Here is a 27,765-nt window from a genome sequence, read left to right as displayed (position 1 = left end):
GGGAGAATGCTTAGGCTGGTCATTTATTCTTACTGTAGGGGACGTTTTTGGGGACCCTGTAAAGAGGACAGACTTAGTAGACTGTAAGCGTCTGGGTCTGTTTCTGACTGAGACATTTCCTGTTCCTTTCTCGTCTCGTCTCACAGCTAGAGAGGCCCACCAAGCTGATGAGGGAGGCAGAGCAGAGACTCAAAGCCATCCCCCAGTTCTGCTTTCCAGATGCCAAGGACTGGACACCAGTGTCTGAATACAGCAGGTACAGTACAGATTCCTGTATAACCCCACTGCATCACGGAAGAAAGCTCACCACCACACTGGGGGCCTATTAATCCCATTCCTTGCCTGAACCAGATGGGTACTAATCAGTTGTGATGCACAAGTCTTCCATATATAGATCAAGGTTAAAAAACGAGCAAATCGATAATATGATTAGATGTGTAAATATCAACAAGTAAAATTAGGAAGAAAACAAAGATGTAATGCCATTATCTTCATGAAATCCTGTTAGACTCTTACTCCTGCTCCTGACAACGTGGGTCCCTTCTCTCTCCGCCACAAAGACTGTGCTACTTCACCAACCCTAAAGTGTGAATGAGATCCAACACTACATTTCCTTTGATCACTGTTCAATCTCTGTGTGTGTGTGTGTGTGTGTGTGTGTGTGTGTGTGTGTGTGTGTGTGTGTGTGTGTGTGTGTGTGTGTGTGTGTGTGTGTGTGTGTGTGTGTGTGGTACAGTGAGACCTTCTCGTTCATGTTGACTGGAGAGGATGGCAGCAGGAGGTTTGGGTACTGCAGGCGTCTGCTGGTAAGCAAGCCACCATTAATTCACTGGTCTCTGTTCTGTTCACACCCTGCTGAGCCAGCCCTGTTTGTTTTGACAAGGTTTCTTTCTTTCCTGTGGGACCATTGAGGTGTTATTGCGTCACCACGCTGGGTGTGAATAGGAGAGAAAGTAAATAAAGTGAATTTTAATATCCGTATGTAACAAAGCTTGGTTGTTTTTGCCTTTCAAAACGATCGGGATGAATCCTAGTAAAACTGGACTCCTTCTGTTTCATGAGAGTTTCTCAGGGGAAGAATGACGAAAAACAAACCATGAAATGTCTAGGTTTGTCATTGTAGAGCACAACCCGCCAGTAAGGGTTTCTAGTCATTTGATGTTTTATGATGAGCCCACATTTGGCTTAAGTTCAGAAAGTATGGCTGTGTGGGATTTTGTGCTTGCTGTGATTTGTTTTTAATGTCACTGTTATGCCCAATAATGTGTACATTCACAAAGTGTGTATGTTTTGTAGGGTTTGTCAGTGTGTTTTAGTAGCCTACTGTATTTGTGTGTCACGTAGACTGAGATGGGGGCCATTCTTAAACTCAGTTCTGACTGCTACTTGACTGTATTGAGCTCAGTAGTTGCTGACATTAAGTAGCTGTAGATCAGACGACTCCTGATGCTGTGAGAGAGGTGAGTTTTCCCCTCTCTGGTAACCCAGCTCCTTCTTTCCCTGATGGAGTTGGCATGAACAACACATTCCTAAGGACTTTAACCAAGTTCCACATGCTTGATTTAATCATCCATTTGGAGAAAGCAGAGGAGAAAATTGCATACCTAATATGGACAAGTGGATTTCGGGATTTCTTTATATGTATGCACGTGTTAATTTGTGTGTGTGCACGTGTGCACATGTATGTGTGCGTGTTTTAGATGGATAGATCCAGGAGGCCTGGTTGGCTCCAGAGTAGACTGGTCTGTGATTGTTTAGTGTGGAGGGTAGAGGTGATCATTAACTGTGTAGAGACTGCAGCACCTGTGTTTCGTTTACAACGAGAAGCCTCAGTCTCTCCAGATTAAAGACGTCCACCTCCAGCAGCTGAAAGACCAGATTTATAAATATTTCTTCAACCACAGCCGATTGTGAACTAACCTTGTACTTTATCGAAATAAAAGCAAGCACATCACATAGCTTTGGTCAAATTAAGCTGTTGGCTTTATAATGTTTGTGTGTATGGTAGTGTTTCAGTATATTCTCATTGATGTTGCATTATAAACCTAACCAAGTATCTTATCTTAGTATCTATTGCCACATTACTGTCTGTGTTACCTTATAAGCCTCTCTTCCCCAGGGACTGACGAGACTCTTAATTTGTGCCCTTGTTCCAGCCGAGTGGGAAAGGGCCTCGCCTTCCTGAGGTGTACTGCGTCATCAGCCGACTGGGCTGTTTCCACCTGTTCTCCAAGGTGAGTTCATGCTTACACACAAACATACACACACACCCTAGTGTAGCCGTCGTCGCGGTTACCTGTCTCTGAGCCGAGGCCAGTGTTCCCAGGAGTGAACTAGTTGAGGCTGTGCCAGCATTTCCACTCTAAGGCATCCTGTCCAGCATAAACCTTATTTTCAGCTTTTTTCTCTCTCTGATTTCCCAGTTAAATTATTTCCTTCACTTGTTCCTGACTTTATCTAACATGAAACAGAGTGCTCATTGTGTTTAAGTACTTCATGCCTTATCTACCTCCTCATGAATCCTCTATGAACAGTGTATTTGAAGTGAATAAGGCCTGTGTTAAGGGAAACAATTAAGAGGTAGTAGACATATCTAATGAATGAAAATAACTTTTTATTACTGTGTCGTGAGTACTAAATTGTGCCAAAAATCTGTCAGTGAGTTTCATTTCATATTCATTTAAGGCCAAAAGGATGCATAAATACAATATATTATTTCTGTCTTGTGACAGCACAGGCACCTCAACAGTGAGGGTTGAACATCCCTCATACAGGTGGCGGGTCTAGGTTTCAGAAGGCACCATTTTGAGGGCTTGAGACCTGCGTAGGTGAGAGAGGAAATGTTTTCCAAGGAGTATGAAATGCTTTTCTAGTTAAGGCGAGAAAGATGGGAGTGTTTGATTTCACCGGGAACAGAGGGTGTGTGGGGAGTGGAGGGGATATCATATGACCCTGAATGTGAGTGTGTCTCTCTCCAACAAACTTTCCAGACAGGAGTAGACAGGTCTGACACAGACAGACACATGGGCATATTGGGTGGGATTTTCCTTTACTATTTTCCATATATATATCAGACAGCCACAAAATAAATACATACTGAATTTTTCAAAAGGGGCAAAAGTAGCCTGGTTCCAGACAATAGCAGGAGCTTTCCTTCAGACAGCAACACACTACCATTTCCATTCCATCAATACTGGCCATACTGACTGAATGTACTTGGTCTTGGTCTATTACTAGAATCTCAATCTACATCCCGAGTGAAACCTTATTCCTTATTTAGTGCACTACGTTTGACCACGGTCCATAAGGCACTATATAGGGAATTTATGACTTTCTGTTTGAAATATTGAGTGTTGTGTCTGCAGTGTGGACTAACTCTCAACCCCCTGTCCTGTGCTGTGTGGTCTAACTCTCAACCCCCTGTCCTGTGCTGTGTGATCTAACTCTCAACCCCCTGTCCTGTGCTGTGTGGTCTAACTCTCAACCCCCTGTCCTGTGCTGTGTGGTCTAACTCTCAACCCCCTATCCTGTGCAGTGTGGTCTAACTCTCAACCCCCTGTCCTGTGCTGTGTGGTCTAACTCTCAACCCCTGTCCTGTGCTATGTGGTCTAACTCTCAACCCCTGTCCTGTGCTGTGTGGTCTAACTCTCAACCCCTGTCCTGTGCTGTGTGGTTTAACTCTCAACCCCCTGTCCTGTGCTGTGTGGTCTAACTCTCAACCCCTGTCCTGTCTGTGTGGTCTGTCCTGCTGTGTGGTCTAACTCTCAACCCCTGTCCTGTGCTGTGTGGTCTAACTCTCAACCCCTGTCCTGTGCTGTGTGGTCTAACTCTCAACCCCCTGTCCTGTGCTGTGTGTAGATCCTGGATGAGGTGGAGAGGCGGAGGGGGATCTCTGCAGCCCTGGTCTACCCCTTCATGAGGAGTCTGATGGAGTCACCCTTCCCAGCGCCAGGGAAGACCATCAAAGTCAAGACCTTCCTGCCTGGAGCAGGGAATGAGGTTGGAGACACATCAGCCCTTGGTTGCTAAGGTTCCATCAAATAAGGATGATGCATGAAGATAATGCGATGTATGCTTAATTGAGCATGACCTGTGACCTCTGTGAATGTATGACTGGTTGTGACCAAAGTTGTGACCCCAGGTGGTGTTCTTCTCCCCAGGTCATTGAGCTGAGGCGGCCCATGGACTCCAGACTAGAGCATGTAGACTTTGACAGTCTCTTCAGCTGCCTGAGCGTGCGTCAGGTGGTGCAGGTCTTCGCCTCCCTGCTGCTGGAGCGCAGAGTCATCTTTGTGGCTGATAAACTCAGGTGAGCATCAAGACTCTTATAGTTGGTAACCCTTCTAGTAATAAGTAAAGATGGAGAGAGAACTGAATCACCTACTCATGGGAAGCTGTCCCTGACTAATGGTCATGCCCTGTTAGAGGCAGGTGGGGGTTGTTGAAACTTGTAGTTGTTAGATGATGGTTACTTGTGCCAAGTGAAATGCTCAATAATACCTTTAGTGGCAGTGTTTTGATAAGGTAGTTCTGAAACGCTAAGGGCTGTTGTCATTGTTAGATAATGATTGAAACTACAGTATTTACAGAGGAATCTGATACGTAGAGCTCTCAACGCCTGCTCATATTGTAGTGTAAGGTTATCGTCTGACAAAGATCTTAACCCTCCAACATTAGGCTATAAATAGTAAAAATAGTTCCTAGAATACTTCATCCTTGTCACACATGGTGGCTAGGAGTGAGATCAATTGCTGTCTAGGATTACGGTGTATGTTAGCAATAATATCCCTTCTCAGTTATCACTGAAGTTCACGATCTTTTTCTGCAGTGAATCCACCTACCCCATTACAATAACATCTGCCTTACATGAGAGGGATTTTATCTCAAGCTCTTGTACATTTTCCCTTTTCTGTTTACGTTCACACAGAGGCCTGACTGTTTTTCTCAGACCCACATTGCTGAGCTCAGGGATCCTCTATCTGTATCTTTCTGGACATGTGGCTATACAGTACAGACTGACTATGATACCGTCATCATAACACTGTTTCACATGTCTTGGTGCATTTCCTCTCACAGAGATGACATATCCTGAACTTTAAAGAAGGACTAACTTCGAAGAGAGAATTTACTTGTATAACAGTTCCAATAGTGGGGATTGCCCTGCCACTCTGCCAGTGCACTCTGGCTCACCCTAACTGTTGATGGCAGATTTAATTCCTCAGTCGAGCTGCTTGCCATTCACCCAATCTGCACGGCAGATAGCAGCCTTCTACTGTGGGTTTGTCAGTTGGTGCTTAACTGGTTAAGCATGCGGGGACAGGGTTAGAGCTGTTAAATGAATCGGTGTAGCCATCTCAGACCGCACCTACCACTATGGAGTAATGAAACTCTCCCTGCATGGACTCACAACTGATGTGGTTCCAGAAATGGGTCATCTCTCTGCCGGAGGCCACTGTCCAACCACGGCAGGCAGGGTGGGGTGGGGCCGATAAAATGGAGCTAGGGATCTCCAAGGAGCCAGAGTCCCACCAGGCAGCAATCTGCCCCTGGCTATAGGACAGCACTCTGGGCTGAGGGGCTCTGTTAGAGGGGGGCAGTTTGTGTTGAACGGTAATCTCTACATATCAGAGGACAGTTTAAACAAACATCAGTGGGGGCAGTGACTGTGAGGGGAAGGAATGTACTTCCTGTGTGCAGCGACTCTCCACTCTGATCTATGGCTTCACTGTCACTGTGTGACTGATGGCGCCATGTTCCCTCCCTGGTCCCTGCCTGGCCTGTTTACGACAGCCCTCTCTCCACCCAGGGGGACTCAGAGAAAGCTGTTTCTGTCGTCACTCTGCCGTTTGAGACAACGACTCCCGGGTACATGTCAGTTTGCACATCACCCAAAGATTGTTAATCAGTCACCCATGTCTAAGGAATCTTGTGAACAGCAGCAAAGACTTGAGAGCTGTATCGAATAGTCTGTGTCTGAGGTACTGTTAGTGAACAACACTGAAAATCAACACCATGAGTCTTGACAGACTAATAGTATATAATATAATATATAATAATAATATATAATAATATAATATAATAATAATAATAATATAATATAATATATGCCATTTAGCAGACTACAGTACCACAGTCACATACAGTACTACCCTGGCGTTACAAGCGCCAGCTCTACCAACTGAGCTACAGAAGGACCAAGGACTACAGTACTACAGACTACAGCCCTGCTCAATGTTAGAACTTCATTGAAAACCATATACTATTACTTATCATAAAACCTGCTTTGTATCAACACAATGACATACTTCACCATTCTGGTCTTATTCAGGTTCTGAATAAAGGCAAAACAATAGGTTTTCATTGTGGATTAACATCACAAACCAACCAGTCCTTTCTGTGTGTGTCTAACTGGACTTAGTCTCCAGGGCTCACACCCAGAACCACAACAGATAGAGCTCTAGCTGCCAGAGTGCCCCAGAACACGGACCAGACCCCCTGTGTCTCAGTTCCCATTGAAAACAGGATTCAAGGAGCCACTCTGGGTGTCATTGGGCCGTGTTGGGGAGAAGAGAGAGACCCTCCACTGACTTCCCTGGTAAAAGGGTCTGGTCCCGCGGGACACCAAGAACACAATCCAATCCCAGAAATCCCTTCCATCACAACATGATGTATGTCTGGGTGTAATGTATATCTAATCGGAGAAGGATCTGAGGGAGGGAAAACACCAAACAGGCCATGTTAGGGAATGTGTCTCCACTGGGTTGTACTGTTGTAATATTTTATATATAAGTATTCTTTTTTAAACCAGGTGGTTCGAGCCCTGAATTCTGATTGGCTGAATGCTGGGGTATATCAGACTGTATACTATGGGTATGACAAAAAAAACTATTTACTGGTCTAATTCCATAGGTAAACAGTTTATAATAGCAATAGGACACCTCGGAGGTTTGTGGTATATGGCCAATATACCACGGCTAAGGGCTGTATCCAGGCACTCTGCATTGCATCGTGCATAAGAACAGCTCTTAGCCTTGGTGTATTGGCCATATACCACACCTCCTCTGGCCTAATTGCTTAAATATACACAAGACTATGTAATTAGCCTATTAACCGATAAGAGTCTAAGCCCTGTCCCAACCGGGGGGCAAGTCTCACCTTTTCACAGAGGGGTCGTATTAGTGTGCAGCACTAACTGTTCGGATGCTACAGACAGAAGTTGGCAGATCGGCTGTACCAACTTCAGACGAGTCCCAAGATGCTTGTGGGAGTCATAGAGAAAACCGGAGAACACCATCATGTTCGTGAGAGTCTCATCTTTCCACGGAGGGGTTTGTAGCCCAAACCGTTCAGATGATTTTGTGAGAAGACCAGATGTCTAATTTTAAGGATCTTTCATGGCCTGAAAACCCCCTGTTCTAGCTCTGTCACCTTTTATTGCAGATGCTGAAGTGCAACATAGACGGATGCGGTGGATTGAGACAAATACAATGCAAAAAAACAGTGATCTCTAGATTAAACTTTTGTATGTTTTTTTATTGTTAGTATTATGCTAATTTCATTTAGCTAATTAGATATAGACTTTAGGGTTTTTAAATGTTTATCTGATTCCATTTGATATTATGGTCAAATCATGTGCAATCAAGTATTATGTGTTTTTATTTTATTTCATCTTTATTTCATCTTTATTTAACTAGGCAAGTCAGTTAAGAACAAATTGTTATTTACAATGACGGCCTAGGAACAGTGGGTTAACTGCCTTGTTCAGGGGCAGAACAACAGATGTTTACATTGTCAGCTCCGAGATTCAATCTTAGCCGACTAAGATCAAGAAATGGTCATGAGAAGTGAATATCTAAACATGTATGCTAATTATTTATTAAGAAGACAATGCCTAAGGCTCGGCATTGCCTTGGGCCATTTGCCATGCGGCGAGTAAATAAGGGCCGAGCCTATGGCGTTACATGGACTGTTGCATTAACCCTTTATTTGTACTGTAGGCTGTGTATGACTTGTTTAAGAGGTCACAACGGGTCGTTTGCCAAAAGCAAGCGTCTTTGTATGTATCAGAATGAGAACATGGAGGTTGTTTCCGATTACTGAAGTGCTTTAATAAGTCAATGTTTCTATTGTATTTGCTGAGCGGCCCACAGTAGAACAGACAGGGGATTGGGAGGAAGGTAATGTGTGTATGAGTGGGAGAAAGATGGAGGGTAAGAGAGGGAGAAACAGGGAGAAAGAAAGAGCCGGGGGTGCAGAGCGAGAGCAAAAGACCGCCTCTGAAAGCTTTTCTCATGGTCATGGTGAATTAATCAGGCTCTTGTTTTCTGAGAGGGAGAAGGAAGGCTGTTTTCTGGGAGGGTAGAAGGAAGGCTGTTTTCTGAGGGGGAGAAGGAAGGCTGTTTTCTGAGGGGGAGAAGGAATGCTGTTTTCTGAGAGGGAGAAGGAAGGCTGTTTTCTGTACCTCGTTTCCCCTTACACCGCTCCCTGTGACATCAGAAAACTTCAAACTAACACATGGTAGTCACCAGATTTATTGCATTTTTATTAGTTTAAAATCCTCCATTCAAACCCCATTCATAATCTTCTTCTACCACCTGTTGAAATGACTGGGGTTTGCATTAGATTCAGGAAGAGCCCATTGCTCCAGACTCCAGACTCCAGCCATATAATATGGTGTGTGTCTGTAACCCCAGTCTGTTAAAGTGAGCCACTGTAGGTAGCTACAGTGTACCACTCTAATCTGGGAACAAGCTGTACAGTTTATTTAGTCCCTTATTACTCCTGAACACTGTTGTATCACACGGAGCAATGCTGGCACCGCACCTAACAACCTGCAACAACTTAACACTTTCCCTGTGTGTATTTCTAACGTCCAAAGGTGGAGTGGATGAACACAGTGGAAACATACTGTATCTAAAATATTTCTGTGAGACTGAAGAGGGAAACTCAGAAGATGGAAACCAGAGGCCAAGCATCTGACTTTCCCATAATTATTATTATTATTATTATTATTATTATTATATATACACACACACTGCAATGCTGCCCACAAGAAGCATTGGAATCAATAGGCTAAAATAGGACCATGAGTAGGGTTGCCCAACTGTTCATACCAGGGAGTCCAAGCCTAGGCTGTGATGAGGACATGAGATCCTTATGGAGAGGAAGTGGGGAAAAGACTATATGTGAATACTAAACATTCTACTAGATGCATCAATGAGCAGTATGGACACTTTCATTCATCATTCTCACCATTGCTTAATTCGAGCTGGATCCTAATAAAAGCGATCAAAGTTATAATTGTTTACCCCCTTTTTCTCCGCAATTTCGTCGTATCCAATTGGTAGTTACAGTCTTGTCTCATCTCTGCAACTCCCATATGGACTCGGGAGAGGCGAAGGTTGAGAGCCATGCATCCTCTGAAACACAATCCAACCAAGCCTCATTGCTTCTTGACACAATTCCCGCTTAACCCGGAAGCCAGCCACATCAATGTGTCAGAGGGAACACCGCACACCTGGCGAACGTGTCAGCGTGCACTGCGCTCGGCCTGCCACAGGAGTCGCTAGAGCGCCATGGGACAAGAACATCCCTGCCTGCCAGACCGTCCCCTAACCCGGACGACGCTGGGCCAATTGTGCGCCGTCCCATGGGTCTCCCGGTCGCGGCAGGCTGCGACATAGCCTGGACTCGAAACCAGAATCTCTAGTGGCACAGCTAGCACTGCGATGCAGTGCCTTAGACCACTGCGCCACTCAGGAGGCCCTAAAACAATCAAAGTTCATTCGAGGCCCCGCGTCATGTGAAAAAGTAGATTTTTTCCCCTGATATTCGAGTTGGTTTAGGTTTGCGCAACGTTGCAACCTATGTTTGATACCAACGTGTGGCTGTGGCTGTGTGAGAAGCGCGCCTGTGTCTCTCACAGAACTGGAACGAGATTCAGTTTCTATGATCTCTCTCCCTATCTGCTCTGATAGACATGAATGAGCCTGCAACGCTGATCTCTCCAGTGTTGCACTTCATCATTTATTTCCTTATAGAATCATAGCCGTGCGAAGGGTTCTGGAGGAGCTGCATCACCCCTGATACATTTGCCAAAGTTATAGAGTTACTGCTGTCTGTTCAGAAAGAAATGAAATAATTCAGAATAGCCTAGTACACCATGGGAAAGCCTGTAATTTAGCCACAGAAGATCAGTAGCTTATTTTAACAAATTATCTAGCTATGGATTGTGTGTGGCTAATTACAAGGCATAGCCTAAATCTGTCAGTGAACAGCATGCAGATAAAATAGGCAATATTTCAAATACAATCGGTGGAAAGCAAATGGCTCCTGCTTGAAAAGAGAAGACTCTAATGTGTTTACTGTAGGCTACCAACATTTTTGATCAACTTCCAAATGTTTTTTATAAAGTAAAACAAGAGAGAGAGGCTTTTGGCACGAATCAGCTGTGATTGGGCTGCACATGATTGGGTGAGTCAGTGAAACTGGAAAGCATTTTTAGGACTATCATTTCCTCCTCATATTGTAGCACACAATATGTGTGTCTCCACACAACTATGCCTAGACTATTGATGGATTTAAGACAAGGTCGTTTTTATTGATCTCAGTGTGTCAGTGTCAAAGTATACTGTCATTTTGACCATTTGTACGGTATTAAAAAAAATTCTGCTAAAGTCTCCAGTCATGTAAAATGATGCAGAATTGCATGAAATGCGTTTATAAAAGGCAACAATTTTTCCAGGACCCTAGGTTACTAAAAATGTTCTCCATGTGTGCAACTTCTGTAAGTGCCTCTGCTCCACTTTGACATGTATGCAGTGCTTTATTAAAGGGGATTTTTCTTTCATGCGTTCTGGTACATCAGAGCTCCCCAGGTTATCCCCCTCTCGCCCTCACCTTTTTGGTCCGGCACCTCCCGATTTACAAATTAAGCACCGATTCTCACCCAGAAAAATATGTATGTGCTTCAGTATGAGGAGCTGTTAGTCAACAGCTGTACTGATGCTCCTGCCAGGGCCTGTGGTTGTCCTGGGCTGAAATGGGCCCGTCTGGGATTGTGGACAGTGCTGCTGACACTGGGACTCTCCATCCTGCACCTGTGGGTCTGACAGAGTAAGCCTCTCTATCCTGAGAGTTTCCTGGGAATCTGCATGGTCAGCCACAGACAGACCCAGGACAACCATTCCTGATCTGACATGCTTATGTAACCCCAAATGCAAAATATCACAAAGCAAAGTTAGAATCCTCTAAACTTAAGTGGACAGTTGTGCAGGTGCTGATATGGTTTTGTTATGACCTGGTCTGTAAAGGTCTGCCATTCCTTTCTGCTTTAGAGTACGTCCCAAATAGAACCCCTTTCCCTATGTAGTACACTACTGCCCATATTTGCTCTGGTCAAAAGTTATGCAATATACACTGCTCAAAAAAATAAAGGAAACACTAAAATAACACATCCTAGATCTGAATTAATGAAATATTTTTATTAAATACTTTTTTCTTGACATAGTTGAATGTGCTGACAACAAAATCACACAAAAATTATCAATGGAAATCAAATTTATCAACCCATGGAGGTCTGGATTTGGAGTCACACTCAAAATTAAAGTGGAAAACCACACTACAGGCTGATCCAACTTTGATGTCATGTCCTTAAAACAAGTCAAAATGAGGCGCAGTAGTGTGTGTGGCCTCCACGTGCCTGTATGACCTCCCTACAACGCCTTGGCATGCTCCTGATGAGGTGGCGGATGGTCTCCTGAGGGATCTCCTCCCAGACCTGGACTACAGCATCCGCCAACTCCTGGACAGTCTGTGGTGCAACGTGGCGTTGGTGGATGGAGCGAGACATGATGTCCCAGATGTGCTCAATTGGATTCAGGTCTGGGGAACGGGCAGGCCAGTCCATAGCATCAATGCCTTTCTCTTGCAGGAACTGCTGACACACTCCAGCCACATGAGGTCTAGCATTGTCTTGCATTAGGAGGAACCCAGGGCCAACCGCACCTTAGGCATCTCGGTACCTAATGGTAGTCAGGCTACCTCTGGTGAGCACATGGAGGGCTGTGCGGCCCCTCAAAGAAATGCCACCCCACACCATGACTGACCCACCGCCAAACCGGTCATGCTGGAGGATGTTGCAGGCAGCAGAACGTTCTCCACGGCGTCTCCAGACTCTGTCACGTCTGTCACATGTGCTCAGTGTGAACCTGCTTTCATCTGTGAAGAGCACAGGGCGCCAGTGGCGAATTTGCCAATCTTGGTGTTCTCTGGCAAATGCCAAACGTCCTGCACGGTGTTGGGCTGTAAGCACAACCCCCACCTGTGTACGTTGGGCCCTCATACCACCCTCATGGAGTCTGTTTCTGACCGTTTGAGCAGACACATGCACATTTGTGGCCTGCTGGAGGTCATTTTGCAGGGCTCTGGCAGTGCTCCTCCTGCTCCTCCTTGCACAAAGGCGGAGGTAGCAGCCCTGCTGCTGGGTTGTTGCCCTCCTACACGTCTCCTGATGTACTGGCCTGTCTCCTGGTAGCGCCTCCATGCTCTGGACACTACGCTGACAGACACAGCAAACCTTCTTGCCACAGCTCGCATTGATGTGCCATCCTGGATGAGCTGCACTACCTGAGCCACTTGTGTGGGTTGTAGACTCCGTCTCATGCTACCACTAGAGTGAAAGCACCGCCAGCATTCAAAAGTGACCAAAACATCAGCCAGGAAGCATAGGAACTGAGAAGTGGTCACCACCTGCAGAACCACTCCTTTATTGGGGGTGTCTTGCTAATTGCCTATAATTTCCACCTGTTGTCTATTCCATTTGCACAACAGCATGTGAAATGTATTGTCAGTGTTGCTTTCTAAGTGGACAGTTTGATTTCACAGAAGTGTGATTGACTTGGAGTTACATTGTGTTGTTTAAGTGTTCCTGTAAGGGTTTTCCTGTGGTGAAGGAGAAGCGGACCAAAATGCAGCGTGGTGGTTATTAATGTTCTTTAATAAAGGAACTAGACATGAAATAACTAACAAAACAATAAAAGTGCAAAAACCTAAACAGTACTATCTGGTGCAAACACAGAGACAGGAACAATCACCCACAAACACACAGTGAAACCCAGGCTACCTAAATATGGTTCCCAATCAGAGACAATGACTAACTCCTGCCTCTGATTGAGAACCATATCAGGCCAGACATAGAAATAGACAAACAAGACATCCAACATAGAATGCCTCAGGCTGTCTCAGCCTCCAGTATTTATGCTGCAGTAGTTTGTGTCGGGGGGCTAGGGTCAGTTTGTTATATCTGGAGTACTTCTCCTGTCCTATTCGGTGTCCTGTGTGAATCTAAGTGTGCGTTCTCTAATTCTCTCCTTCTCTCTTTCTTTCTCTCTCTCGGAGGACCTGAGCCCTAGGACCATGCCCCAGGACTACCTGACATGATGACTCCTTGCTGTCCCCAGTCCACCTGGCCGTGCTGCTGCTCCAGTTTCATCTGTTCTGCCTTATTATTATTATTATTATTCGACCATGCTGGTCATTTATGAACATTTTAACATCTTGGCCATGTTCTGTTATAATCTCCACCCGGCACAGCCAGAAGAGGACTGGCCACCCCACATAGCCTACTTCAGCAGTACTGTATCATTTTAATCATTTTAGTCAATAAGATTCTTGCTACGTAAGCTTAACTTTCTGAACATTCGAGACGTGTAGTCCACTTGTCATTCCAATCTCCTTGCATTAGCGTAGCCTCTTCTGTAGCCTGTCAACTATGTGTCTGTCTATCCCTGTTCTCTCCTCTCTGCACAGACCATACAAACGCTCCACACCGCGTGGCCGCGGCCACCCATATCTGGTGGTCCCAGCGCGCACGACCCACGTGGAGTTCCAGGTCTCCGGTAGCCTCTGGAACTGCCGATCTGCGGCCAACAAGGCAGAGTTCATCTCAGCCTATGCCTCCCTCCAGTCCCTCGACTTCTTGGCACTGACGGAAACATGGATCACCACAGATAACACTGCTACTCCTACTGCTCTCTCTTCGTCCGCCCACGTGTTCTCGCACACCCCGAGAGCTTCTGGTCAGCGGGGTGGTGGCACCGGGATCCTCATCTCTCCCAAGTGGTCATTCTCTCTTTCTCCCTTACCCATCTGTCTATCGCCTCCTTTGAATTCCATGCTGTCACAGTTACCAGCCCTTTCAAGCTTAACATCCTTATCATTTATCGCCCTCCAGGTTCCCTCTGAGAGTTCATCAATGAGCTTGATGCCTTGATAAGCTCCTTTCCTGAGGACGGCTCACCTCTCACAGTTCTGGGCGACTTTAACCTCCCCACGTCTACCTTTGACTCATTCCTCTCTGCCTCCTTCTTTCCACTCCTCTCCTCTTTGACCTCACCCTCTCACCTTACCCCCCTACTCACAAGGCAGGCAATACGCTCAACCTCATCTTTACTAGATGCTGTTCTTCCACTAACCTCATTGCAACTCCTCCAAGTCTCCGACCACTACCTTGTATCCTTTTCCCTCTCGCTCTCATCCAACACTTCCCACACTGCCCCTACTCGGATGGTATCGCGCCTTCCCAACCTTCGCTCTCTCTCCCCGCTACTCTCTCCTCTTCCATCCTATCATCTCTTCCCTCTGCTCAAACCTTCTCCAACCTATCTCCTGATTCTGCCTCCTCAACCCTCCTCTCCTCCCTTTCTGCATCCTTTGACTCTCTATGTCCCCTATCCTCCAGGCCGGCTCGGTCCTCCCTCCCGCTCCGTGGCTCGACGACTCATTGCGAGCTCACAGAACAGGGCTCCGGGCAGCCGAGCGGAAATGGAGGAAAACTCGCCTCCTGCGGACCTGGCATCCTTTCACTCCCTCCTCTCTACATTTTCCTCCTCTGTCTCTGCTGCTAAAGCCACTTTCTACCACTCTAAATTCCAAGCATCTGCCTCTAACCCTAGGAAGCTCTTTGCCACCTTCTCCTCCCTCCTGAATCCTCCTCCCCCTCCCCCTCCCCTCCTCCCCTCTCTGCAGATGACTTCGTCAACCATTTTGAAAAGAAGGTCGACGACATCCGATCCTCGTTTGCTAAGTCAAACGACACCGCTGGTTCTGCTCACACTGCCCTACCCTGTGCTCTGACCTCTTTCTCCCCTCTCTCTCCAGATGAAATCTCGCGTCTTGTGACGGCCGGCCGCCCAACAACCTGCCCGCTTGACCCTATCCCCTCCTCTCTTCTCCAGACCATTTCCGGAGACCTTCTCCCTTACCTCACCTCGCTCATCAACTCATCCCTGACCGCTGGCTACGTCCCTTCCGTCTTCAAGAGAGCGAGAGTTGCACCCCTTCTGAAAAAACCTACACTCGATCCCTCCGATGTCAACAACTACAGACCAGTATCCCTTCTTTCTTTTCTCTCCAAAACTCTTGAACGTGCCGTCCTTGGCCAGCTCTCCCGCTATCTCTCTCGATCCAAATCAGTCAGGTTTCAAGACTAGTCATTCAACTGAGACTGCTCTTCTCTGTATCACGGAGGCGCTCCGCACTGCTAAAGCTAACTCTCTCTCCTCTGCTCTCATCCTTCTAGACCTATCGGCTGCCTTCGATACTGTGAACCATCAGATCGTCCTCTCCACCATCTCCGAGTTGGGCATCTCCGGCGCGGCCCACGCTTGGATTGCGTCCTACCTGACAGGTCGCTCCTACCAGGTGGCGTGGCGAGAATCTGTCTCCTCACCACGCGCTCTCACCACTGGTGTCCCCCAGGGCTCTGTTCTAGGCCCTCTCCTATTCTCGCTATACACCAAGTCACTTGGCTCTGTCATAACCTCACATGGTCTCTCCTATCATTGCTATGCAGACGACACACAATTAATTTTCTCCTTTCCCCCTTCTGATGACCAGGTGGCGAATCGCATCTCTGCATGTCTGGCAGACATATCAGTGTGGATGACGGATCACCACCTCAAGCTGAACCTCGGCAAGACAGAGCTGCTCTTCCTCCCGGGGAAGGACTGCCCGTTCCATGATCTCGCCATCACGGTTGACAACTCCATTGTGTCCTCCTCCCAGAGCGCTAAGAACCTTGGTGTGATCCTGGACAACACCCTGTCGTTCTCAACTAACATCAAGGCGGTGGCCCGTTCCTGTAGGTTCATGCTCTACAACATCCGCAGAGTACGACCCTGCCTCACACAGGAAGCGGCGCAGGTCCTAATCCAGGCACTTGTCATCTCCCGTCTGGATTACTGCAACTCGCTGTTGGCTGGGCTCCCTGCCTGTGCCATTAAACCCCTACAACTCATCCAGAACGCCGCAGCCCGTCTGGTGTTCAACCTTCCCAAGTTCTCTCACGTCACCCCGCTCCTCCGCTCTCTCCACTGGCTTCCAGTTGAAGCTTGCATCCGCTACAAGACCATGGTGCTTGCCTACGGAGCTGTGAGGGGAACGGCACCTCAGTACCTCCAGGCTCTGATCAGGCCCTACACCCAAACAAGGGCACTGCGTTCATCCACCTCTGGCCTGCTCGCCTCCCTACCACTGAGGAAGTACAGTTCCCGCTCAGCCCAGTCAAAACTGTTCGCTGCTCTGGCCCCCCAATGGTGGAACAAACTCCCTCACGATGCCAGGACAGCGGAGTCAATCACCACCTTCCGGAGACACCTGAAACCCCACCTCTTTAAGGAATACCTAGGATAGGATAAGTAATCCTTCTCACCCCCCCCCCCCTAAAAGATTTAGATGCACTATTGTAAAGTGGCTGTTCCACTGGATGTCATAAGGTGAATGCACCAACTTGTAAGTCGCTCTGGATAAGAGCGTCTGCTAAATGACTTAAATGTAAATGTAATAGCCTGGTTCCTCTCTTGGTTTCTTCCTAGGTTTTGGCCTTTCTAGGGAGTTTTTCCTAGCCACCGTGCTTTTACACCTGCATTGCTTGCTGTTTGGGGTTTTAGGCTGGGTTTCTGTACAGCACTTTGAGATATCAGCTGATGTACGAAGGGCTATATAAATACATTTGATTTGATTTGATTTGAATGCCCACTCAGATCACACCCTGACCAACCAAAACATGGAAATATAGAAACATACAAAGCAAACTATGGTCAGGGTGTGACAGTTCCCTTTATTTTTTTGAGCAGTGTATAAGGAATAGAGTGCCATTTGGCATGCACCCTTAGAGAGTTGACTGGCAGATGTGGGCAGAGATGGTGTTTTTATTGCAAGTTCATAATTTCCCATGAGTGTTCCCTCAGGACTGAGTGTGTAAGTGATACTCATGGTATCAGTCCTCTCCTCTGCAGCGCTTGCTCTGTCTTGCCTGTGGCTCTGAGAGCTGCACCCCATCACTCCCTGGTGGAACATGTCAAACCCCGGAGACTGGATCTGTTCAAAAGGATCAGCTCCTTCTGCAAATACAACACAGACAGTGAAACTGAGACTGCTTTCTGCTCCATGTTATGATGGGTGAATAAGAAACCTGAACAGACCATGGGGCTGCAGTTGTTGAGCCATGGAGCTACTGGTCTCGCTTTACAGTGTTCATTAACTATAATAACTTGCCATTATACTCATAGCTCTATTTACAGTAAACTGTACCAAAACAAGATAAAGGTTCTGTCAAGGAGAGGCTGTATGCACATCAATATTGACGTTGTGATAGAGCGTGGACACTTATATGTAGTGGGAGTACTGTGTGTTTGGTAGGATGTGCCCTCTGCTGTTGAAGAGAACAACTATAGACAACATTCCTTATTAACAGTGCATTCATCTTCAGTGGCGTGTTTGATCCCCACTGATTTAGAGTTGTGGTATCTGTGTGTTTCTGATGGGCCTCATGGCTTATTTCCCCTCTCTATCTGTGTGTACATGGACTGTATGGAGTGCAGGGGGACAGAGGGGAGGAGGGTCGGCCACTGTCAACAAACTTGGGACCGTGAGAAAGACGACATACTATTTGTGATTTTGTGTTAAGCCACAGCTGTCAGAATTCACCAGCGGTAAGGGTGCTGTTTTGGGTAATATCAAATGGATTCAAATGTTAAACTATTGTAACACACCCAACCCATCTGAGGGTGAGGGAGTGGACCTACTGTGTGTGTTGCCACAGTGGCAGTGCCTAGTGTAATCAGCCTGCCAGATGTTTATAGAGCAGGTCTTAGCTGTGGGCTGTGTAGTTAAGGGTGTTACACTGTCAGTGGAAGAGGTGGAAACGTAACAGATTAAAGCTTTTGAATGGTTGCAATGGGTGAACCTGTCTGCTGCTCCCAGTGCTGAAAAGTACTTTAGTAAAAATACTTTAAAGTGCTACTTAATAGTTTTTGGAGTTTTTGTACTTTACTATTTATATATACTTTTTACTTCATACATTTTCCCTGACACCCAAAAGTACTCGTTACATTTTGAATGTTTACCAGGACAGGAAAATGGTCCAATTCATGTACTTCAAGAGAACATCCCTGGTCATCCCTACTGTCTCTGATCTGGTGAACTCACTGAACACATGCTTAGTTTATAAATTATGTGTTGGAGTGTGCCCCTGGCTATCTGTAAATTGAAAAAAAGAAAAGAAATGGTGCCTTCTTGTTTGCTTAATATAAGTCATTTTAAATTACTTATACTTTTGATACTTAATTACTTAACTATATTTTAGAAATTACATTTAGGAATGAATGCCCATTTACATTTGCTTCTTAACACAGTATGCATCCAACCCGGAAGCCAGCTGCACCAATGTGTCAGAGGAAACACCTGGCAACCTTGGTTAGCGTGCACTGCGCCCGGCCTGCCACAGGAGTCACTGGTGCGCGATGAGACAAGGATATCCCTACTGGCCAAGCCCTCACTAACCCGGACAACGCTAGGCCAATTGTGCGTCGCCCCACGGACCTCCCGGTCACGACAGAGCCTGGGCACGAACCCAGGGTCTCTGGTGGCACAGCTAGTGCTGCAGTACAGCACTACCTTAACCACTGCGCCACCCGGGAGGCCCACTTGAGTCATTTTCTATTAACTTATCTTTCAAGTGTGACATTTGGGTATTTTTCCCGCTACTGGCTGCTCCAATGTGAAGTGTTGTACTTGAGCTCTCTCCTGGCAGCTGAGTGTCAGGAGTAGTCATTTATTTCTGCTCTATCCTTTCCTTTCCTGTCTTTTTCTTCTTTTCATCTGTTGTTGGAGAGAAAGAACAGTCTGTTGAGAATGGATTTCAGACTGTCCCTTAGACCAACTGGAGGAAGGAACACGGTGTTAAGCCAGGGTACATAGCCACACTGGTTCGCCTCACATATACAAAAGTAATTGTTTCAAGGAAAAGAGGATCAGGTTGTTGTTTGGTTTGGATGTTGGAAATACTGGTTCACTTATGACGTTAAGCAATACGCTCTCATTCGGCTCTCTTCTTGATATTAGAGGCAGATAATGATGAACTTTAAATCTCAATAAGCTTTTATTTTGAATTTTATAGAGGAACATGAGATTCCACATTTTTGTTGCATCTGTTTGTCGTTCTTTGTCCGCTGCTGGCTGTTGTTTTAGGAGTATTCAGTGTTCACTTCAATCCACCACTCCCTTTCAAAGGTCAGGATAATGTGGGCAATCTGATGGAAAATCTGGCATCCCCATGTTTTCCCCTGACAATGTTCATATCTGGTTTTACTGATGGGCCCCCTGCAGTTCTGTGTTGTGAGTGATGTTGTCTGTCTCCCTCCCCGGTAGTACCCTGTCCAGCTGTATCTGATGTTGACTGTCCCCATAGAGATCTTAAAATGATTAGATATAGTGATTCTATATGTAATTCTATGGTTGTCTGTCTCCGTCTCTGCAGTACCCTGTCCAGCTGTATGCACGCGGTGGTGGCTCTGCTCTATCCCTTCTCCTGGCAGCACACCTTCATCCCCGTCCTGCCTGCCTCCATGGTGGACATCGTCTGCTGCCCCACGCCCTTCCTGGTGGGGCTCCTGTCCAGCTCTCTGCCCAAACTCAAAGACCTGCCTGTGGAAGAGGTTGGTACTTCATGTCTCTCTCTCTGGCTTTTCATCTTTGTCTCCCACTGTCTTGCTTTTCTTAGACCAGGTTTAATGTATTGGCTCTATTTCCTCCTCATTCTGCGCCTCTGATTGTGTTAGCTTGAGGCTACAGATTATAGGCTATACCACTGTCACATTCCATCTCTCCATCACGCTGGCCTGGGGAGGGGCCTTCCTGTTACTGGTCAGCAGTAAAACGCCCACAACAACCTACAGTATATTACACAGTCAATTACCCTGCTTGTTTTCATTAAACATTTACCCAATGAGGAACTTATATTTCTGGAGAGAATTGCGTAGGTATGTTGATCCTCTTGGCTGATTGGTGCAGCCATGGGACAGATTCAGAAGCATCCGGATATACAGTAACTGGGACATCTCACGAGACAGTTATCATGGTGCTCCTCCCAACCTCCCTCAGAGACCCAGGACCACCCCTGGGTCCAGGATGAAACCACACTCTCTGGATGACTGTCACAGGCTTCTTTGAAAGAATACTGGACCTTCCAGTGATTCAGAGCATTTTTACCCTCAAACTTTTTTTCAACGTCTATTCATTCAAGCACTACATACCAGAGAGAGTTCTAAATCAGTCTCGTGTTAAATTCACAGTCACACATTGAGCAATAGCATTGTGTTTTCGAAAGGTCTGCTCAAACTTGAATTCTCTCAGAGCGCTGAGTGTAATATGACCCGTTTCCTCTGTTTTGCTGCCATGGACACTGTAGGCTCCCAGTATTCAGTATTAGAATTCAAGCCATGAGCTTCCTAGTATTGAGCTGTCAGAGTCCACACACAGTGTGAGGCCTGCTATAGCTATAATTGCCTGTTCAGTGCTGTCCAGCAGTCTCGTTGTGGTCAAAGCCTAACAGGACGTTGACCTGCAGCAGTTTTGTCACCAATTACAGAGGAAGGAGGGAAAGAAGACGTGTCTGTTTCTCTGCTCTCCCAGCTGGACTGTTCTGCGGCATTCTTAGAACGGAGCGCTGATTTGCCAAGGCAGAGTGGAAAGAGGGGGAAATCACCAGAATCCGTCCTCGTTAAAGTAGCAACAACTCCTCCAGCCTCAACGTGCTGTAGTGTGGCTGACACTGACCTAAACCCCCCAGTGAATGTGGCCTTGGCAGTTGGCAGCTGCTGCAGCCTGCAGGGCCCATGCCAGGGCAGCCTCAGCCCTCAGCTCTGGGGTCCTGGCCCCAGTAGGGAGGGAGAGTGGGAGGTTCTGGCTCTCAATAAAAGCCTGGCAGGAGAAGCCATCAGGCCTCGTAAAGTCCAGCTCTCTGCTATAACACAGTTAGTCCGAGTCAGCAGCATCTGCCCTTAGCCCATGGTGTGTGTGAAAATACCATCTCACACTGTCTGTCACACTTGACACAGGGCTTTTAATGGCCTGTCAACAGTATCTGTTGTCTGTTTACATCTGTCTTGATGTTCCTGATCGACTCAATTAAAATTCCCCAAGTATCCTTTGCTGCTTATAAAGATCTCATTTTAACACTGGTATAACACTTCCAACTTCTGGAAGAGCTCGTCTTTCTCTTGATGGAGAATTTGATTTATTTGTAGAGGGCATTGGTATTCACTTTAAGCCACTATATGCACATGGAAGAAGCCTGGATTTGCCTGAAGATTCCTAAATGTGATCGACCACCTTGATTTGGTTTTATGTAGCAACATTTTAAATGTTTTTTTTTTTAAATATTGGATAAAAATAGAGCCTCAGGTAGAAAATGGTATATCAAACACTGCAGTTGAGGAACAATGGGAAAGTAATTCTGCTTTGAAAGTTGATAAACTTGTAACCCCATTTGTTAGAAATGTTTTGGTACACCTAATGGAGAGCTCTCCTTTCTATATACCCATTCAGCATTGTTCACACCCTCTTAAGCCTTAGCCACACCCATCTCTTTAAGGATTCACATGTGAGGCCATGTGCTAAACAGAGTGACTAGTTTAGTAAACAACCAAAGATTTCATGACTAAAAGTGGTAACAGTACTAGCCTACACTAACAAAAAAAACTCCAGGTAAAAAACACTTTATCTAGTCCTTGGCCTATTTCCTAACCTGACTTTGGTGCAGGTCATGTTGTTCTTCACATTACAGTCTCTGGTAAACACACACTATATCAAACTAAATCTAAGTTTATTTGTCACATGCACAGGATAGAGAAGGAGAAGGTGTAAACAATACAGTGAAATGGTTACTTGCATAGTAGCAATATCAAAAACACAAAGTGTCCAGATAAAAATATTTTAGAATTATTAGATGACACTTACCCAACACACTTGTCTAAATTGATGGGTCATGTGAAGGAAATGCCTTAACCTCCCAACCATCCTCATCTAGCTAAGTGGATGGGTCACTATTGTCTAGAAATACAATAGATGGCCGCAATCACCCCCAGACACACCTGGCTAACTTGATGGGTCATGTAATCATCTGGTGGAGTCTTTTCTTTAGACATGTAGCTAGCTAAACAATGAACCGGAATAATCCAAACTCATACTACTACCAATACAAACATTGTCATAGCTGTAGTATGAATCTGCAGGTAGCTGAAGTTAACCAACTTGGGTCAATGTTAGCTAGCTAACATTAGGCTATAACTAGTAATGCAAATGGATTTGTGATTCAAATAATATTACGACACATATCATACATGTAACGTTAGATAGCGAACCAGCAAGCTAACGCTCGCTAGCTAGTGAACAGTATGCTTTAACTTGCAATGAAATTACATTCTGACAATTTGAAATTTATAATATATGAAAATGTAGCTATACTCTTACCTGTATACATGGATGAATGCTTCATGGCAGTCTGGAACCATTTAACACTGTTTTGTTTGTAGATACATCTTGTTTGGCCAGTATTGTGTCAAGTCACTCCGGTTCACACTGGCCGTGGCCTGTGCAGAAAGTAGCCCATCACTTTTTCCAACTGATCTGTTGATAACGCCTGCTAAATTTAGGGCATCAATGTAGTTGAAAAAACTTTGAAAACCTTTGCAGTTCTCAATGGCTAACCTTATATCTGCGGTAGAAAGGACTATCAACACATACTGAACAGCTCAAGTTATAGACAGAAGCATGCTGCACGTCAGACCAAACCAAACTCATCTCTCGGCATGTCCAGCCCATCAATTATCTCAGCCAATCATGGCTAGCAGGATGGTTCCTGTCTTTTTCCGTGGCTAAACCAACTAGGCTTGTAATTTAACCATTTTATTCATATTTACAGATGGAATACAAGTTTGTTATTAAGGCACATGAACGTTCACATGTTCCAAAGGCATTTCTGCCAAAAATCGCATTTTGATAAACAATGAATGTTTATGTTCAAATGCCTCTCCTGTCAAGTAGTGACGTGCGACATACGCCTAGTTTCCTGAAATGAGTCACAAATATGTGACTTGTTTGTTTCCTTTGCAGGCTTTGATGGTGGACTTGGGAACTGACCGCTTTCTCAGACAGGTTGGTCTCAATTCTCCAGTACCTCACCGTAAACAAAGACCAGAATGTTTACTGTAATATAATATGGACTGATCTTTTGATATTCTTGTTTATTGTCACTAATTAAATTGTTATGCGTGTGAATAGATGGATGATGAGGCCTCGCTGTTGCCACGGAAACTCCAGTCTGCTCTTGAGTTAGCTCTGGAGCAGAGGAACGACATCATCAATCAGGACTCTGACAGCGAGTCAGACGAAGGTGAACGAGGGACACATCGTCACTCTCTACTAAACCAGATGTTACGAGTGTAAATTAGGACAACAGAGCACTGGCCATGTTTCAACCCTGTGAACAAGAACATGTACAGCACATGTCTGGGAGCAATATACTGTCTGTGGAGTGATGAGAACTCCTGGAATGGGTCTTTCACCTCACTGAATTGAAGGTTACTGGTGTTCGGAATGTAGTGTTTGTTTAATGTTACGTATGAATACACAATATCAGTTAAACATCAACTCTAAATAACTCTTGTCATTCCAACAAATGTTATAGGCTCTACTGGATTCTCAAGCACAATTCTCAAGCATAAAAAGAGTTCCACTGTAGTTTGTGTTGCTTCTTTCTAGATGTATTGAACATGTATTAAGTGTGTTTCAGTTTCAGCATCATAATACTAACCTATCCTGTTTCGTCTGTTTCTGTAGAGTGTAACTCCTTGAACAGCCTGGTGTCGGAGGCCTTCATCCGTTTCTTTCTGGAAACCATCGGCCACTACTCCCTGTTCCTCACCCAGAGCGAGCGAGGAGAACGCATTTTCCAGCGCGAGGCCTTCCGCAAGTCTGTGGCCTCCAAGAGCATCCGTCGCTTCCTGGGGGTCTTCATGGAGTCCCAAATGTTTGCTGGGTTCATCCAAGACCGGGAGCTGCGGAAATGTCGGGCCAAAGGTAGAGCAAACCTACAATGACACTGTCAGTCCACCCTACACAACAGTCTGTAATGGTATGGTCCTGTCTACTTGTTAAGAGATAATAACGTTAAGTGTGTCCTGTCCTCCTAAAATTGATTAATTGTAGTTCATCATAACACAAATAATATGTCAACTGTAATGATTGGTAGAAATCCTCTTTAGAGGTAGGCTCTGTCACCCCTCACTTCTCAAACCTGTGTTGGTACGGCCCTCTCGTTGACAACGGTTCTAGCTGGGTATTCAGTGCCATCTCCTGGCCACATAGTGAAGGGTATTTCCCCCCATACCAAAACATGCTTTCTCTGATATACTGCACTGTAACATTACCCCACAATAGAGTGCCTTGCAGAAGTATTCATCCCCCTTTGTGTTTTTCCTATTTTGTGGCATTACAACCTGTATTTAAATAGATTTGATTTGGATTTCATGTAACGGACATACACAAAATAGTCCAAATTGGTGAAGTGAAATGAAAAGAATAACTTAAAAATGAAAAATCATTAAAAGTGATGTGTGCATATGTATTCACCCCCTTTGCTATGAAGCCCCTAAATAAGATCTGGTGTAACCAATTACCTTCAGAAGTCACATAGTTAGTTACATAAAGTCCACCTGTGTGCATTCTAAGTGTCACATGATCTGTCACATGATCTGAGTATATATACACCTGTTCTGAAAAGCTCCAGAGTCAGCAGCACCATGAAGACCAAGGAGCGCTCCAAACAGGTCAGGGATAAAGTTGTGGAGAAGTACAGATCAGGGTTATAATTGTTTTTAATCAGAAACTTTGAACATCCCATGGAGCACCATTAAATCCATTATTAAAAAATTGAAAGAATATGGTACCACAACAAACCTGCCAAGAGGCATCAAAGAGACCAAAGATAACCCTGAAGGAGCTGCAAAGCTCCACAGCGGAGATTGGAGTATCTGTCCATAGGACCACTTTAAGCCGTACACTCCACAGAGTTTGGCTTTATGGAAGAGTGGACAGAAAAAAGCCTTTGCTTAAAGAAATGTTCCTGTCCTGCTGCTATGCATTCAAAATGTAACAAGTACTTATGGATGTCAGGTAAAATGTATGGAGTAAAAAGTACATTTTCTTTAGGAATGTAGTAAAGTAAATAGTCAAATGGAAATAAAGTACAAATACCCCCAAAAAACAACTTAAGTAAAAATACTTTACAGTACTACTTCAGTACTTTACACCACTGGTAATTACCTCATGTTGTTCTGCCATTTTGTTGTGTTTCTGTCAGGACTCTTTGAGCAGAGGGTGGAGCAGTACCTGGAAGAGCTACCAGACACAGAGCAGAGTGGAGTGAACAAGTTCCTCAAAGGGCTAGGTGAGTTCTCAAATAAAATAGAATCTGCACTTAAAACATATCTCCCCTTAACAGACCTTACCTGTCCACTTTACCGCTAGGACAAATTGTAACCTGACTTAAAATGTAGGATGACACACAGTTTTGTTCTAAAAGAAGCATATTCACATTTGGCCATGATGTAGTAATGAGCACCATGTTGTCCAGGGTTCCCCAACTGGTGGAATTTGTAAGAGGTTTTATTGTTGGACATAAAAGACTGTTAAAAACACCAGCAAGTCAGTTACCAGTGATCTTAATTTTGGAGCTCTGTTCCAAAGGATTCCCAGGCATTAGAAAGAGATGTGATCGTATACGAATGTAAACAATGTTCAAAATGATTGTTTTTGTCAAATATTATATATGTTTGGGATTTTTGCAGTCTACGAATGATTTGTAATTATGTTCCGGCCACCTAACCATCCACTCAAGAGAAAATCAGTCGCAGCTGAATGTAGTTGCTGATCCCTGATGTAGTCTAAAACTGCGACTCCATCTGAGGCACTACATTTCCCTGACAATCACAGAGATCACATTCACAGTAAACACTGCAGATGTCAGCTCAATTGGAAAATGTCACTGAAGTATGTTAAAGGTTTACATGACGTGAACAGTTCTTACTTGCATTTTGTTTGTCTTTTAGGAAATAAAATGAAGTTTCTTCACAAAAAGAACTGAGGGAACCTGCTACTTAATAACCAAATACCCGAGCATGAAAGCTTGTTCTACTGCAAACAGAAGATCTGATACACCCAAAACTCTGTATTTTATTGACTTGTTCATTTGTTTGTCTATCAGAAACATCAATGAAATGTCAATGTTGTACATATTTCACTGTAAACTGGCTGTGATACCCTCCAATGTAGCTTGATTGTTAGGTGTCTGGTACCTTTTTAATTGTGAGGTTAGTTACAGTAGGACGGTACAGAGTTAATGTGCCTTTGTTTCTGATTAACCACTGACATTAAAGCATGCTTGAGAAGAACATGATCAGACTGAGTGAATGCAAGCTGATGTATGGTGGATGTACAGTTACTATGTTTTGTAGTTTAGATCATCGTTGTCCTGTCTTTTTGCTGAATGAGAGCTGTAAATTCCACACCTGGTTGGGAGGATTTGTACATTCATTAAAACATGAAGAAAATTATTGTAAATGTTTAAAACATGGATTGCTTTGTGAAATTCAGTCATTAAACAGACTTCAAACGATTGGATTCTTTTAACTTTTTTTATGTGTTACTGTTCAGAGGAAACGGAACTTAATTAGCAATTACAGGAAGCGCAGTCGGTGAACAAGGTCATTGTTCCTCTTTAGGTGGAACCCAGGTGGCTCTGTACAGATAGGTGTTAGATCACACATTTTAAAGAAGTCAAACACTCAAAACAGATTTAAGTAAGCTTCCAAGTCAGCAGAGCTGATAAAAGCATGGCAGTGACAGCCACTGGAGTGATGTGTGGGGACATAATTAGGTTATTGGCAGCATGTGGTAGCTATGTGTGCCTTTTGGGATTCCACCCCACCAACTACAGTTGGGTGCTGTGAGGGACTTGTCATTGAGTTGTCAGACATGACGTCTAGTGATTTTATGTTTTGGCAATGAATGGAACAACCATCTGGAACTGAATAATGTGAGTAACTTGTCAATTTCGGGTGCCTATAAATGCATTTGTGGGTCATATTCATGAGTATATTAGTCAATACTAGCCCAGAACATGTGTACAGAGATGTCACTGTATTTGGGTAATTGACCAGTGTACAGGAAGGCCATTCAGTGAATAAGATATATGTTCTAGCTCTGTCAAAGACAACAGAGGGTGTCAGGATGAGACAATAGTCTCGGGACTAACAGGTTAGGTATACAGTGCATACAGAAAGTACTCAGACCCCTTGAGTTTTTCCACACTTCGTTACGTTAAAGCCTTCTAAAATGTGTCAAATTATTTCCTCATCAATCTAC

General features: G+C 44.9%; 1 protein-coding gene across 3 annotated transcripts in view; it reads left to right on the top strand.

Annotated features, from left to right (window-relative positions):
• LOC118360450 (DENN domain-containing protein 2B-like) overlaps positions 1–27,016 on the top strand; it is an 83,842-nt gene extending 56,826 nt beyond the window's left edge. For 2 of the 3 annotated variants that reach the window (XM_052484145.1, XM_052484144.1), the window contains exons 10-20: positions 147–256; positions 737–806; positions 2,157–2,234; positions 3,859–3,999; positions 4,161–4,309; positions 19,820–19,997; positions 23,455–23,496; positions 23,623–23,734; positions 24,181–24,420; positions 25,703–25,789; positions 26,451–27,016. In XM_052484145.1, coding sequence (XP_052340105.1) covers positions 147–256; positions 737–806; positions 2,157–2,234; positions 3,859–3,999; positions 4,161–4,309; positions 19,820–19,997; positions 23,455–23,496; positions 23,623–23,734; positions 24,181–24,420; positions 25,703–25,789; positions 26,451–26,485 — 1,242 coding nt within the window. In that variant the 3' untranslated portion in view covers positions 26,486–27,016. Of the gene's footprint in view, positions 1–146; positions 257–736; positions 807–2,156; positions 2,235–3,858; positions 4,000–4,160; positions 4,310–19,710; positions 19,748–19,819; positions 19,998–23,454; positions 23,497–23,622; positions 23,735–24,180; positions 24,421–25,702; positions 25,790–26,450 lie in introns of those variants that run through there. The other variant, XM_052484147.1, reaches the window with a different exon arrangement.
• The last annotated feature ends 749 nt before the right edge of the window (positions 27,017–27,765 follow it).

Source organism: Oncorhynchus keta, chromosome 2, assembly GCF_023373465.1.
Source record: "Oncorhynchus keta strain PuntledgeMale-10-30-2019 chromosome 2, Oket_V2, whole genome shotgun sequence".
Lineage (NCBI taxonomy): Eukaryota > Metazoa > Chordata > Actinopteri > Salmoniformes > Salmonidae > Oncorhynchus > Oncorhynchus keta.
Note: the sequence above shows the minus strand (reverse complement) of the source record. Positions and strands in the feature narration are given on the sequence as shown.